We start from the raw sequence: 12,318 nt of genomic DNA, 5'->3' as shown, positions 1-12,318 counted from the left end.
ACGGCACATAACAACAACAACAACATGTTGAGATATCCATATACCTATATGTTGTCATAGCTGGAAAATGACTAGGGATGGTAGAAGAAGAATTGATTGCTTTGGGCTGTGGTGGTAGAGATGAGTATTGAATATACCATGGACTGTTAGGAGAATAAATAGGTTCATCCTGGAGAGGTTGAGACCAGGCTGCTCCTTCGAAGCAAGGATTCTGAAGCTCTGTTTGACATACTTTGGGTATGTTGCAAGACAACACCAGTCCTTGGAGAGGAACACCATGGTTAGGAGGAGGGAGGGACAGCACAAGAGAGGAAGACCTTTGATGAGATGTATTGACTCAGTGACTGGGGTAATGGAGGCAGGTGTGTCAGAGACAATAAGGTTGGCTCAGGATAGAGCAGGCATCAGAGTTATTATATATAGGATCACCATGATTCGCTAGCAACTTGGCAGAATACAACAACAACATGTTTTTGTTGTTATTTTGTATCATCTAGTCAGACCTAAGCCATTGCTGACCCTTCAGAGAGAGTTCAAAGAATAAATCTCACAAGAAATGATTGTCCATCCTTCTCCCAAGAATCAGTTAGTTGGTGGATTCAAACTGCGTGCCTTTGGGATTGCAGGGCAGTTTCTTCCTACTAGGTCCTCAGAGCTCCATATATACCTATATAGCTATATTTGCATGCATCTCTCTCTAGATACAATATGTTGCTATTCTTGTTAAGTGCCGTCAAGTCGTAGATGACTCACAGCAACCCTATGAACAAAAGGCCTGAACACTTGTATAACGTTCATCTTTTCTTTAATTTCATAGTTTTTCCAGAGGCAAGCTATTTCAGAAGTGTATGCCACTCCTGTTTCTAATATAATATAGATAGATATATAGCTACATATATAGGAGCTCTGGCAGCCTAGGTCCACAATTCAAACCCACCAGCTACTCTGTAGGAAAAAGATGGACAATCCTTCTACGTGATTTACTGACTCTACAAACCCACTAGATGGTGTGTTACAAGTCAGTTCCAGCTCAACAACATACAACAATCATATATATACACACACACACAACTCATTGCCGCTAGCCTATATATAATGTGTGTGTGTGTGTGTGTGCGTGTGTGTGTGTGTGTGCGTGTTTAAGAATGTTTACTATAAATATTATCTACTGTTTATTAGAATGCGGTTCCTATCCATACTCCACATCTCTCACACGGACAGTGCTCTATTTTTCCACATTTTGGTTAATGATGGAAGTGACAAGAAAGGGAAAGTCAGGCAGGGGTGAGTGCTCTCTGGCTTGGATTGATTCTTTGTGTTCTTCTCTCTCAGTATTTCCGAGGAAGCCTCTGTCAGAGCCACCAGACCTACTGCCTGAATTATACAGCAGCTGTCTTCTATCTTGAGAGCCTGAGGCAGAGAGATGACTTTGGAATCTATTTAAAAGTAAAGTACCATTTTCTTTTCTTTTGTGTTTTTATTGAAATCCTTTGGGACGATCAGCTATAGGGAATTAGTATACTCTAATTAAGTGTGAAAAACAAAATATAAAAATAAACTTTAAGCTTTTCTCATACATTATCCATTGCAAACTTCTGAATTTAAATAGTGCATACTTGGAAACTTTATATTATCCATTGCTGCTGGATATTGTTAAGTTGATTCTAACTTAAAGCAAACCCAAGCAACAAAGCCATTGTTGCTATTTGGTGTCATTGAGTCAACCATGATTCATATGAATAACAGATTACAACCTTGACCTCTTCTGTTTCATCCTCATGATCTCACCATGCTCAAGTCCATTGTTGCAGTCACTATTCAAGAGACTGTACTATAAAAGAAGGAGATAGACCTGCCTTGCTTTCAAAGAGCTGCTGGCTGGGTTTGGACTACCAATCTTTTAGCTAATAGATGAATGCTTACCTATCATGCCACCAGGGCTCCTTTTATTACCTGATACACCTTTTGAAATTTTAGCTAGAGCTTAAGCCTGCTTTGTTTGGTTAATTTATGGCTGGAACCGTAAAAATCCAACAGTAAGAACCTAGGTTTCATGTTATTAGAATTTTGGCCCTTCTCATGTTAGTAAAATTTGTCCCCAATCTGCCTTACGCAGATGACACAACCTTGTTTGCTGAAAGTGAGGACTTGAAGCACTTGTTGCAAAAGACCAAGGAATTCAGCCTTCAGTATGGATTGTGTCTCGATATCAAGAAAACAAAGATTCTTACCACTGGACCAAGAGGCAGTGTCATGATGGATGGAGAAGAGATTAAAACTATCAACAGCTTCATCTTGCTTGGATCCCTTGGCACGAGCAGTCAGGAAATAAGGAGACACATTGCATTTGCAAATTCTGCAATTAGGAATCTTTCCAAATTATTGAGGAGTAATCCACTTCCGAAATAGCTTGATTCCAAAAACCCCATGAACTTGGAGAAAGAATGAAAGTTTTACAAGGTCCTTCATTCATAGGGTCGCTATGAGTTGTCTATGACTCAATGGCCTTTAACAACACCACTGTCAATTTGAGGACTAAGGTCCATCTAACTCAGGCTATAGTCTTTCTGATTACTAGCTATTCATCTGATACCTGGGCAATGAATAAGGATGACAGAGAAAGAATTTACTTCTTTGAGCTGTGGTGTTGGAGAAGAGCACTGAATATCCACCCCATGGACAGCCAGGAGAACAAACAGATATGTCTTGGAGAGAGTGTAGCCAAAGGGCTCATGGAGGCAAGAATTTTGAGGTTTCACCTCACATACTTGAGACATGTTGCTAGGAGGTGCGATTCCTTGGAGAAGGACTTGATGTTGGGAAGGGTAGAAGTTGGCGAAGGAGAGGAAGACCCTCAACCAGGTGGATTGATACGGTGACTGCTGCAATGGGCTCTTGTGTGTCAGAAAGAGTTGAGTATGGAGCAGGACAGGACAAGGTTAAGATCTTTTGTTCATAGGGTCACTCACTTTGAGTTGTGCTTGACTTGATGGCACCTATCATCATCAACAACAACAAAACCATGTTAAGATGCTCTGATCCAGAGTGTAGAGTATGTGTTCTGCTATCCAAAAGGTTTCATATCTCTGGTGGTTTAAATCCACCAACCTGTCCTCAGAAGAAAGATGGGCAGTGTGATCTCTGTGAAACGCACAACCTCAGATACCCTACGGATGGTCACTGTGAGTCAGGATCCCGGCAGTGTGCTGGTGAGTGAGAAAGCCCTGTTGTACCACTTAAATTGGCATTTAAAGGAATGATGCCCCTGGGAAGACAAGCAAAATGTAAACAGTGCCCCTGCAGTTCATGCAGCCTTGTGGCTCCAGCTCACAAAGTGTTGGAAGAAAGAATTTCTGCTCAGGACTTCTAGCTCAATGGCACCTCACAACAAACAACAAATAGTCAAGTCTGGAGCCAAATGTCTCTGCCTTCCCCAGCTCCATTGACACCCATGTTTCTTTAGCCCACACTATAACTTTGCAATACTAGGCTAACACATTTCATCAGAGCATCCATCACCTCAGAGGCTAGGAAGAGAGGCTTCCTCTGCACCCAGTGACCATAACCTTGTGGGTCTTTGCCTCATCTCTATCAGCCTGGAAGCCTGGCTGTGGTGTGAATGATAATTGAGGGCTCACCCTGGGACAGAAACTTGACCCTATTTTTTGTGCCTTCAGCTCTTCAATGCTTGTACCCCATACTAAAATCTGAAAGCTGTTACATTTTCTAATGTGCAATTAATCCTCTTGTAAAAGTTGTCCCTGGAAAGCTAGACTAGACTGCAAGCCAAGCCCCCGAACTGGGTAGAATCTTCTCTCCCTTCCATTGTAGTTGTTGTTCCCGATGCTTTCATGTCTGTCTGATTCACAGAGGCGCAACGTGACAGTGTAGAGCTGCCCCAATAGAGTATTCAAGGCTGTGAGTTTTACAGAAGCAGATAAGGAGGTCTTTCTCTTCAACTCTGTGCAACTAGAGTCTCTTTCCAAGCTTAGGTGTGAGAGGACTTCAACAGGGCTCAGTCTCTGTTTTCAAACAAGGTGGAAAATTGCAAATCAGTTGTGAGAAGAAAGTGTTTACATTCTTAAATGTAATACACACACGTACACAAGATATTGATGGGGAGAGAGTAAAAATGCAATGCTGTAATGGTAGCAGATAATATGTTTCTAAGGCGTTACACTTTATGAGGATCTCTCTCAAACGCCTTCTTCAATCCTTAGCACAACCTCATGACATAGATTACACTGTCACCACGTGTCCTTGGGGCTCAAAGAGGTGGAGTGATGATTACAAGGTCACACAGTCAGTAAGTGCTAAAGAAAGAACCTAAATCAAGATGAAAAACTCCCACTTTACAAAACAGAAAAAGTTAGAGGATGTCCAGCTACCAGAACCAAAACATTTTGATCAGAGATTCCATAAAATATAATCCTAATGTAAAGAGACAAACTACAGAATAGAATTTCAAATTCTCATGGACTCCAAACATTCTGGAACCTTGGAGGGTAAATGAACCCTTGAAGCTATTGCCTCCTTAGACTAAGCTTAGACTAACTTTAAACCAAAAGTATGTCTTGAATTCATCTTAGAACTAAATCATGTTGGTGTTATGTGCCATCAAGTATGACTTCTAGCGACCAGATGAACAACAGACCTGAACTCTGTCCTCCCCTGTGTTGTGCTCATCATCTCTGATGTACTTGAGCCCCTTGTTGGCCTTTTCTAGTCTCATAGCCAAGCAGGCAGTCACTTGTGGAGGCAATTGTTGACACATTCCACATCCCCTTTCTAAATTCTCCTTCTTCCTCTATTGCTCCAGGTGAAGAGACTCCAGTTGTGAAGCCTTGGATGGCTGCTTGCAAGCTTTTAAGACCCTAGCAATACACAATGTACTAGGAGGTAGAAATTGTGGTTGTTATGTGCTGTTGAGTTGCAACTGACTCATAGCTGATCCTCCAGTGGGTTTTCAGAGTTAATTGGTAAATTGCATGGGAGGAGACTGCCCATCTTTTTCTGGGAAGCAACTTGTATATTTGAACTGCCTGCCTTTGGGTTGGCAGTGCAATTCCTTACCACTAGACTACCAGAGAGACTCACTGAACATATTTTTAGACTCACTGGCTGGGATGTTGCATGAAATCACAAGGCTAAATTTCAATGCCAAAGAATCAAATCTCATAAGTTGTTTGAATTTGAGCCATTTCAGAAGCTACTCCTTTTGCTGTTGTAAATTTATCTGTCATATAACTTTGCCAACTAAATGTCTTAAAATACTATAGCTTGTTGAGATCAATTTCACTAATGAGCTGTGTGACCCTACTGTGACTCTAAATGTCATTTTCCCATAGCCATTAATACACTCTCCCAAACCATTAGTGACTGCTAATAAACCTTATTCTCTATTACTACAAAAACCAAAAACTCTAATTCTTTCTACCTCAAAACTTTTTCTTATTCCTTCCTCAGAGCTATTATTCCATTTTTAGAGAATTATTGACATTAAAAAAAAACACAACCAAAAACAAATGCACAAAGGTGAAGGGTCTGGGAAAGATTTAAAACCATGATGATTGAAAAGAAATCTGCCTTCTCCATTCTCATCATACAGAGTAAGGAAACCCCATGTACAGTAGTACTAAAAGTGCTAATGAATAACACTAATTGTAATAGATTTATATTCTTATTGTGTATATTTTATTGTATATAATATATAGTCATATATGTAACAATAATAATAAAAATAATTTTTTTAAAGAGTAACACCACAGATAATAAAAGGTAACTGTTTCTGGACCCTCCACCACAGAGGGGGCACTGTGCTTCCTGTCATGTGACCCTAATCTTTTCAACTACACTGGAGAGAGGAGGGTGACATTACCTTCATTTTTTTAGAGATTAATTATTGGGGGACAGAAATGAGATTCAAATTCAGGCCTAATGGCAATATTCATTCTGTTATAAGCTCTGCTATATACAATGTTATTGGAGAACTTAAGTCTGTGTTCTGTCAACTCAACTCTTTCTCACTGAGTCAGAACAAACTCAAAGTTCAACCTCTAGCAAATTTTCAGAGGCTATAAAACACACTGGAGGAAATTTTCCATCTTTCTCTTTCAGGGCAGTTGGTGGATTTGAACTTAATACTTTAGGTTGGCAGCACAACTCTCTGACCACTAAGCCACCAAATCTCTCCCTATATCCTCTAATGGGCTAATGAAAGTACTAGGAGGACCATCCTCCATGCCTTATGGAACTGGGTGCTATGAGTGTGTGTCCATTACTGTGGTACACAAGCTGAAAGAACTCCTTCTGATATCCCAGAGACAAGCTACAATCCTTCGTACCATGTCACTGAGTGTGACTCAGCTAACATTTCCAAGATTATTAGTAGTTACCATAATGGACTGAGAACTTGCTTACCTGCCAGGCACTGTTTTAAGCACTTCCTCCAGTGTATCTTTAAACCAACCCAGTGAGGTGATCACCTTTCTTGTCTACTTTATACAGATGAGAGTTAAAGCACTTAAATAAATTTCCTAAAATAGTATCTCTGCCACCCAGTGTCACCTTCCTGCTAAACCTTCAGGGACTATTCTTTTAGGGACCCTTTCAGTTCTTTTTTGTCCTTCTAAGCACATTGGATATGTGTGATGAAATATATTCTGCCTCCATTAATATAAACTCATTAGTGAAATTGTTTTATATGGCCGGTACCTCTTTATAGAATGTTTTCCCTCTCTTTCTTTAACATATCTGAAAAAGAAAGTGAACAAAGGCATAAAGAGCGGGGGGTGGTGGTGGTAAATCACAGTTTTACTTACATGGTCATACGATCACAGATCTTTTTCTTTATTCTAAGCTCTTCTCAAAATATCCCAGTACTCCTGGATCACTATATAAATTATTAACCTCTAATGTCTCCCATTTGATTGATAACTGGATGAGAAGGGATATTATTTTTGCATTTACCCTGACTCCCAGGGGTGCTGACTCTCAGAGCTGCTTCCTAAATCACAACAGTCTGGGGCAGTGACCTGGGTATTAGGGTCAGGATTAGTCTTTCAATGAGCTACATTAAAATCCTAACCTCTAGTACTTGTGGCTGTGACATATTTAGAAATAGTCTTTGCAGTTATAATCAAGTTAAGACGGAGTCCTGAGGGTGAACCCCAATCCATGCAACTTCTAAGAAGAGATGAAACACACAGGTCGAACATTATGAGATGATAGAGGCAGAGAATAGAGTGACAATTCTATAAGCTAAGAAACAGCAATGATTCCTGACAGCCAATTAGATGGAGGAAGATGCAAGAAATAGAAATAGTGCCTCAGAGCCTCGGGTAGGAACCAACTCTGTCGACACCTTGATTGTGCAGTTTCAGCCTCTAACATTCTGAAAGAGTAAGTTCTGTTTTTTTAAGACACAAAGCTGGTGGTCATTTGAGACAATAGTCACAGGAAGCTCATGCACCCAGGGCTATGTGTCCGACAGTATCCCTAGCTGACATTGAGTGGACTGGCACTCCACTCAACAAGACCACCAGGCAACACGAGCGTACTGCTACCCATATGGGAGTCAGCAGAGAGGTCAGCTCCGTTCCTTCTGCCCTGTTTTGTACACCTCTTCCTTCTACTCAATACCACTTCCAATCCTTCCCACACCAGCAGCCCCAATGGCCTACTTCCTTCTCTACTCCTTCAAACCCTGTTGAAAGCAGAAGACAATTCCAGTAGAATGAGAACTTGGAGCTCATCTAGTATCAACCAGCATTTCACAGAAGAGGATGTGATATTAGGAGAAGGGAGTCTGGTCTATCAGCAAGCCATCCTTGGAGCTCAATAACTAGAAATTCATTCATTATGTGCCACTTGTACTCAATTTCGTGACTTGTCATCCATATATTGCAGGCCAGTGGAGATGATTTTATTCATTAGAGTGCATGTGAGGAAGGGGTCTGGATGTTCCAGGAAAAAAAAGATGTAAAGTTGCTTCTGCGGAAGTATAGGAACCCCGAGGAAATAAATAGTCAAGCAATGAAAAAACTCACCGTTGTCAAGTTGGAGCTAATATCGAACTACAATATGATCCAAGTGATGGTATTTTCAATAGCTTCTTACGCATCTGAAAGTTGGACCATGAAGAAGCAAGGATGACAGAAGAAGATTCGATGCCTTTGAATTGTGATGCTGGAGAAAAGTGCCGAGGGCTTCATGTGCTGCCACAAGAAGAGTCCCAACTGTCTCAGAGGAGGTGCAAGCCAGCGGCTTCTAAGAGATCAAGCTGGTGAAAACACTCTTTGAGCAGGTTGTCAGGAGGGACCAGACACTGGAAAAAGACACCATTCTGGAAAAGGTGGAGGGTCAGAAAAAGAGAAGGAGACCTTCAACCAAGAGGTACTGCCACAGTGACTGTAACAATGGGCCACGTACACCTGTGTTCCAGAGGTGGTGAAAACGATGCAGGGCAGGACCAGGAGCAGATCCATTCTTCTGACAGTAGCTACAAGTCAGTAGTTGACCTGACAATAAGCACACGACTGACTCTGTACTGGATTTTCACAAGCTGTAAATCACAAGGGACAAGATTACCCCTTTCCCCTCCATTAACGATGGTGGATCCAAATCACCATAGAGGAACCACCTTTGAGTCAGTGGGACAACTTCTTATGGACTCTGCCACCTGAGCTCCCTCGGCTATAAAAGACCAGGCCACATTACCAAGCATGAGCCACAGAGAGCAGGGTGCAGGGTGGGCAGGCCCGGGAAAGGCAGAGGAAGGAAGAACTCTCAATTTCCAAAGAGAAAAGAGCCACCAAAATTGGTGAGGGATTGCAGTACAGCTACCTGCACACCAATGTTTATAGCAGCATTATCCACCATCACAAGAACATGGAAAAAGCCCAGATGTCCAACCACAAACAAATGGCTTGACAAATTATGATACATTCACACAGTGGAATACTACGCAGCACCCAGGAACAATGATTTTGTAAATTACTACTTAGCTCGGGAGGGACAGGACAGCATCATGCTGAGTGAACTAACTCGGTCCCACAAGGACAAATATTGTATAAAACCATTAGTGTAGAACATGTATGAGGATCCAGGGTGGGGAGTGGGGTAGGAAAAAAATTGGTGAGGGGCTGTATACTTGACCCCTCCCTAAACCCCCAGACTCTTCTGTGTCCATTCAAAAAAAAAAAAAAAAGGTGGACCAAAGGAATGTGGAAAGGATAAATAATATAGTTAATCTAATATTCAAGCATAATTTAACTGATGATTAGATTATTTCACAACAACTGGAGCAACGCATAGACAGGAAGCTGCTGGAAATTCAGAAGAGGTCGAGGAACAAGGGATAGCATTGTTGATGTTCGATAGATCTTGAAAGAAAAAAGGGGACACAAGAAAAATGTTTGCTTGTGTTTCATTAATTATGCAAAGGTATTGAACTGTGTGGATCATAATAAATTATGGATAGTTTTATGAAAATGGAAATTCCTGAACAATTACGTTCCTGCGACATCTGAATATGGGGAGAGAAGCCATTACTTAAAAGGAACAAAGGGATAGCTCACGGTTTAATACCAGAAAAAGTGCATGTCAGGATTATATCCTTCCATTTATCTGTTAGTATACTGAACAAAGACTCTGAGATGTTGGACTATGTGAAGAACATGACATTAGGATTGAAGTAAATTTTGTAACACCCTGCGCTATGCAGATGACACAGTATTGCTTGCAGAAAGTGAAGCAGATTTGAAGCACTTTCTACAGAAGATAAATGATGATAGCTTTTGGTGTAGATTACACCTCAACATAAAATAACCAAAATCCTCATACAGAAAGACAATTGGGTTAATAAGCAGCATTATGATCAAAGGAGAAAAGATTGGTGTCAGGGATTTCATTTGACTTGAATTTACAATCAACAACCATCCATTGCATTAGGCAAATCTGCTGAAACGGAGCTCTTTAAAGTGCTAGGGAGCAATACTACTTCAAAGACCAAAGTGCACCTGAGTCAAGCCATAATATCACATGGTATTGCTTCATATGCATGAGAGATTTGGACAATGACTAATTGATGTCTTTAAATTGTTATTTTGGTGCAGAATACAGAATATGCCATGGATTGTGAAAAGAATAAACATGCCTTGGAAGATGCTTTCACAATGTGTTCCTTGAAAATAAAAAGGGAAAGACTTCACCTCACATACTTTGGGGGGCATGTTATCAGCAAAGGCTAGTCCCCAGAGAAAGATATCATGCTTAAAAAGGTAGACAGCTAAAATTCAATGGAAAAGAATGACACAGTGGCTTCAACACAGGGCACAGCAGAGATTGTGAGGACAGTGTGGGACCAAGCAGGGTTTTGTTCTGTTCTATTCTGTTGTTGTTGCTGTTATGAGACCCTATGAACAATAGCTTTGAACCTTGTCCTATCCTGAGCCAATCTCACTTTCTCCATCACACCTGTCCCTATTCCCCTAGTCATTGTGTTAATGCATCTCATCCAGGGTCTTCCTCTCCTGCACCGTTCCATCCCCCTGCCAAGCATGATTTCCTTCTCCAAGGGCCAGTCCCTCTAGGAACATGCCCAAAATGTGTGAGAGATAGAGCTTCAAAATCTTTGCTTCCAGAAAGCAACTTGGTTTCATCCTCTCTAGGACAGACCTGTTTGTTTTCTTGGCAGTCCATGATATAATCAATATGGTGTTCCATTATATAAGGTCAGTATGAGTCAGAACTGACTCAATAGTACCTACAAGAACAACAAGTTTTTTATTTTGTCCATGCCATTCAGGGAGGAGTGATTTTGAAACAGGAGTCCAGAGACCAGAGGGAGTTGTCAGAATCTTAAGCTTTGTGAAGTTATGAATTTGGAGGACTTTGAACTTGCATATATCATTTCAGTAAACTGTACCTAGAAATCTTAGTTGTATCTTCAGAGAAACAGAGGGATTCTCTCAGTGTGTACACCCTCCTGAAGCCCTGAAACAAAAGGCAAAGTTAGAAAACTTGGCCTGGACAAAGTATGAAAAGAGGAAAAGAGACGATAGCTTGCCCAAGAAACATATTTAATGTGAAGGTAGGATCACTTTGTAGCTCAACTCAGAATCAATTTTGTATGTGTAGGTGGGACAAGAGGAGATTAGGAGAATATACTCGCCATAAAACACTCTTGATGTGTCTATGCACACAGGGCTCAGAGTCCTACCTCTGTGTCCTGTGTGTCACATTCATAAAAGCTGGGACCTTGCAGGTTCAAGACAGCATCACATTCAAGGAAACAATGCAGCAGATGAAACAAATGCAAAGGATATTCCCTTGTTTACTTGCATTTCTCAAACATCATTTATGGAAATGGAGTTTATCCCACACAGCAATACTCACTAAAATCACTTTCTCATTTTATTCTGTCCTCAATCATCTATAACTGCCTCCTCCAAACCCCGGCTCTTTCTGTTTACAATTATCTCTGACTTTCTTCCTTTTTTCTCTCCCCTCCTCTCCCTTCTACTTCTTCTCACTCCCCTCCTCTCCTCTTCGTTCTATTATACAGACCAGTCTAAGGCTCTTAACATCTACTTCAGGTCTTTTGCTTCAAGTAGGAAGAATAAACATGGATACTACACGTATTAATAAACCTCATCACCACCAATAATGGTATGTGCACAGTTGGTGGGACTGTGTTTTAAACTTTTTCCCAGGCATCTACATCTTGATCATGTCCTTATTTAGAAGGATTTAGTGGTGACTTTATAAGTAGTTGTGGGGAGCTGCTACTTTCATCATCAATGCTGAGGGGGTTAAAGAATTGAAAAAGGATTGATTCATTTTAAAAGTGAATTATAATAATGTTAGCCAATAATATTCAATGAAACTAACTTACAACCACATCACAGAACCCAATTTTGGACTGTGAATTTGACAATGATAGATATCTGTTTGCTAATTTTATATGGAATGAAAGCAGGGACAGATTACTCAATAATAATGTGAATTTAACCATACCCCCGATGTTGTGAAAAATGAATGAAACTATTCATGACAGACCAGGAAGAAAGCCCCAGTAACTGCATGTTTGCCTTGCTTGCTGAGTACTGCACCTGAAAAGAGACATAAATAAGTAATAAATAATAATAAGGAAAACTGTGCTGTGAGACTGTGAGAGAAAATGATGCCAGCCATACTAAGAATTTTTTTATGTTGTTGTTGTTGTTGTTATGTGCCGTCAAGTCGCTTGTGACTCATAGTGACCCTATGCACAACAGCCCTAAACTCTGCTCTGTCTTGTGCCAATCGCACTGTCTC

At 40.7% G+C, this 12,318-nt stretch overlaps 1 protein-coding gene across 1 annotated transcript in view; it reads left to right on the top strand.

Annotated features, from left to right (window-relative positions):
* PLEKHG7 (pleckstrin homology domain containing, family G (with RhoGef domain) member 7) overlaps positions 1-12,318 on the top strand; it is a 57,380-nt gene that overhangs the window by 24,250 nt on the left and 20,812 nt on the right. The window contains exon 5 of the mRNA XM_006898487.1: positions 1,333-1,446. Within this exon, the coding sequence (XP_006898549.1) occupies positions 1,333-1,446 (114 nt within the window). The remainder of the gene's footprint in view (positions 1-1,332; positions 1,447-12,318) is intronic.

Source organism: Elephantulus edwardii, unplaced genomic scaffold (assembly GCF_000299155.1).
Source record: "Elephantulus edwardii isolate Elephantulus edwardi_28Jun2011 unplaced genomic scaffold, EleEdw1.0 scaffold00231, whole genome shotgun sequence".
Classification (NCBI taxonomy): Eukaryota; Metazoa; Chordata; class Mammalia; order Macroscelidea; family Macroscelididae; genus Elephantulus; species Elephantulus edwardii.
The sequence above is the reverse complement of the archived record's forward strand: the minus strand, read 5'-3'. Positions and strand labels throughout refer to the sequence as shown.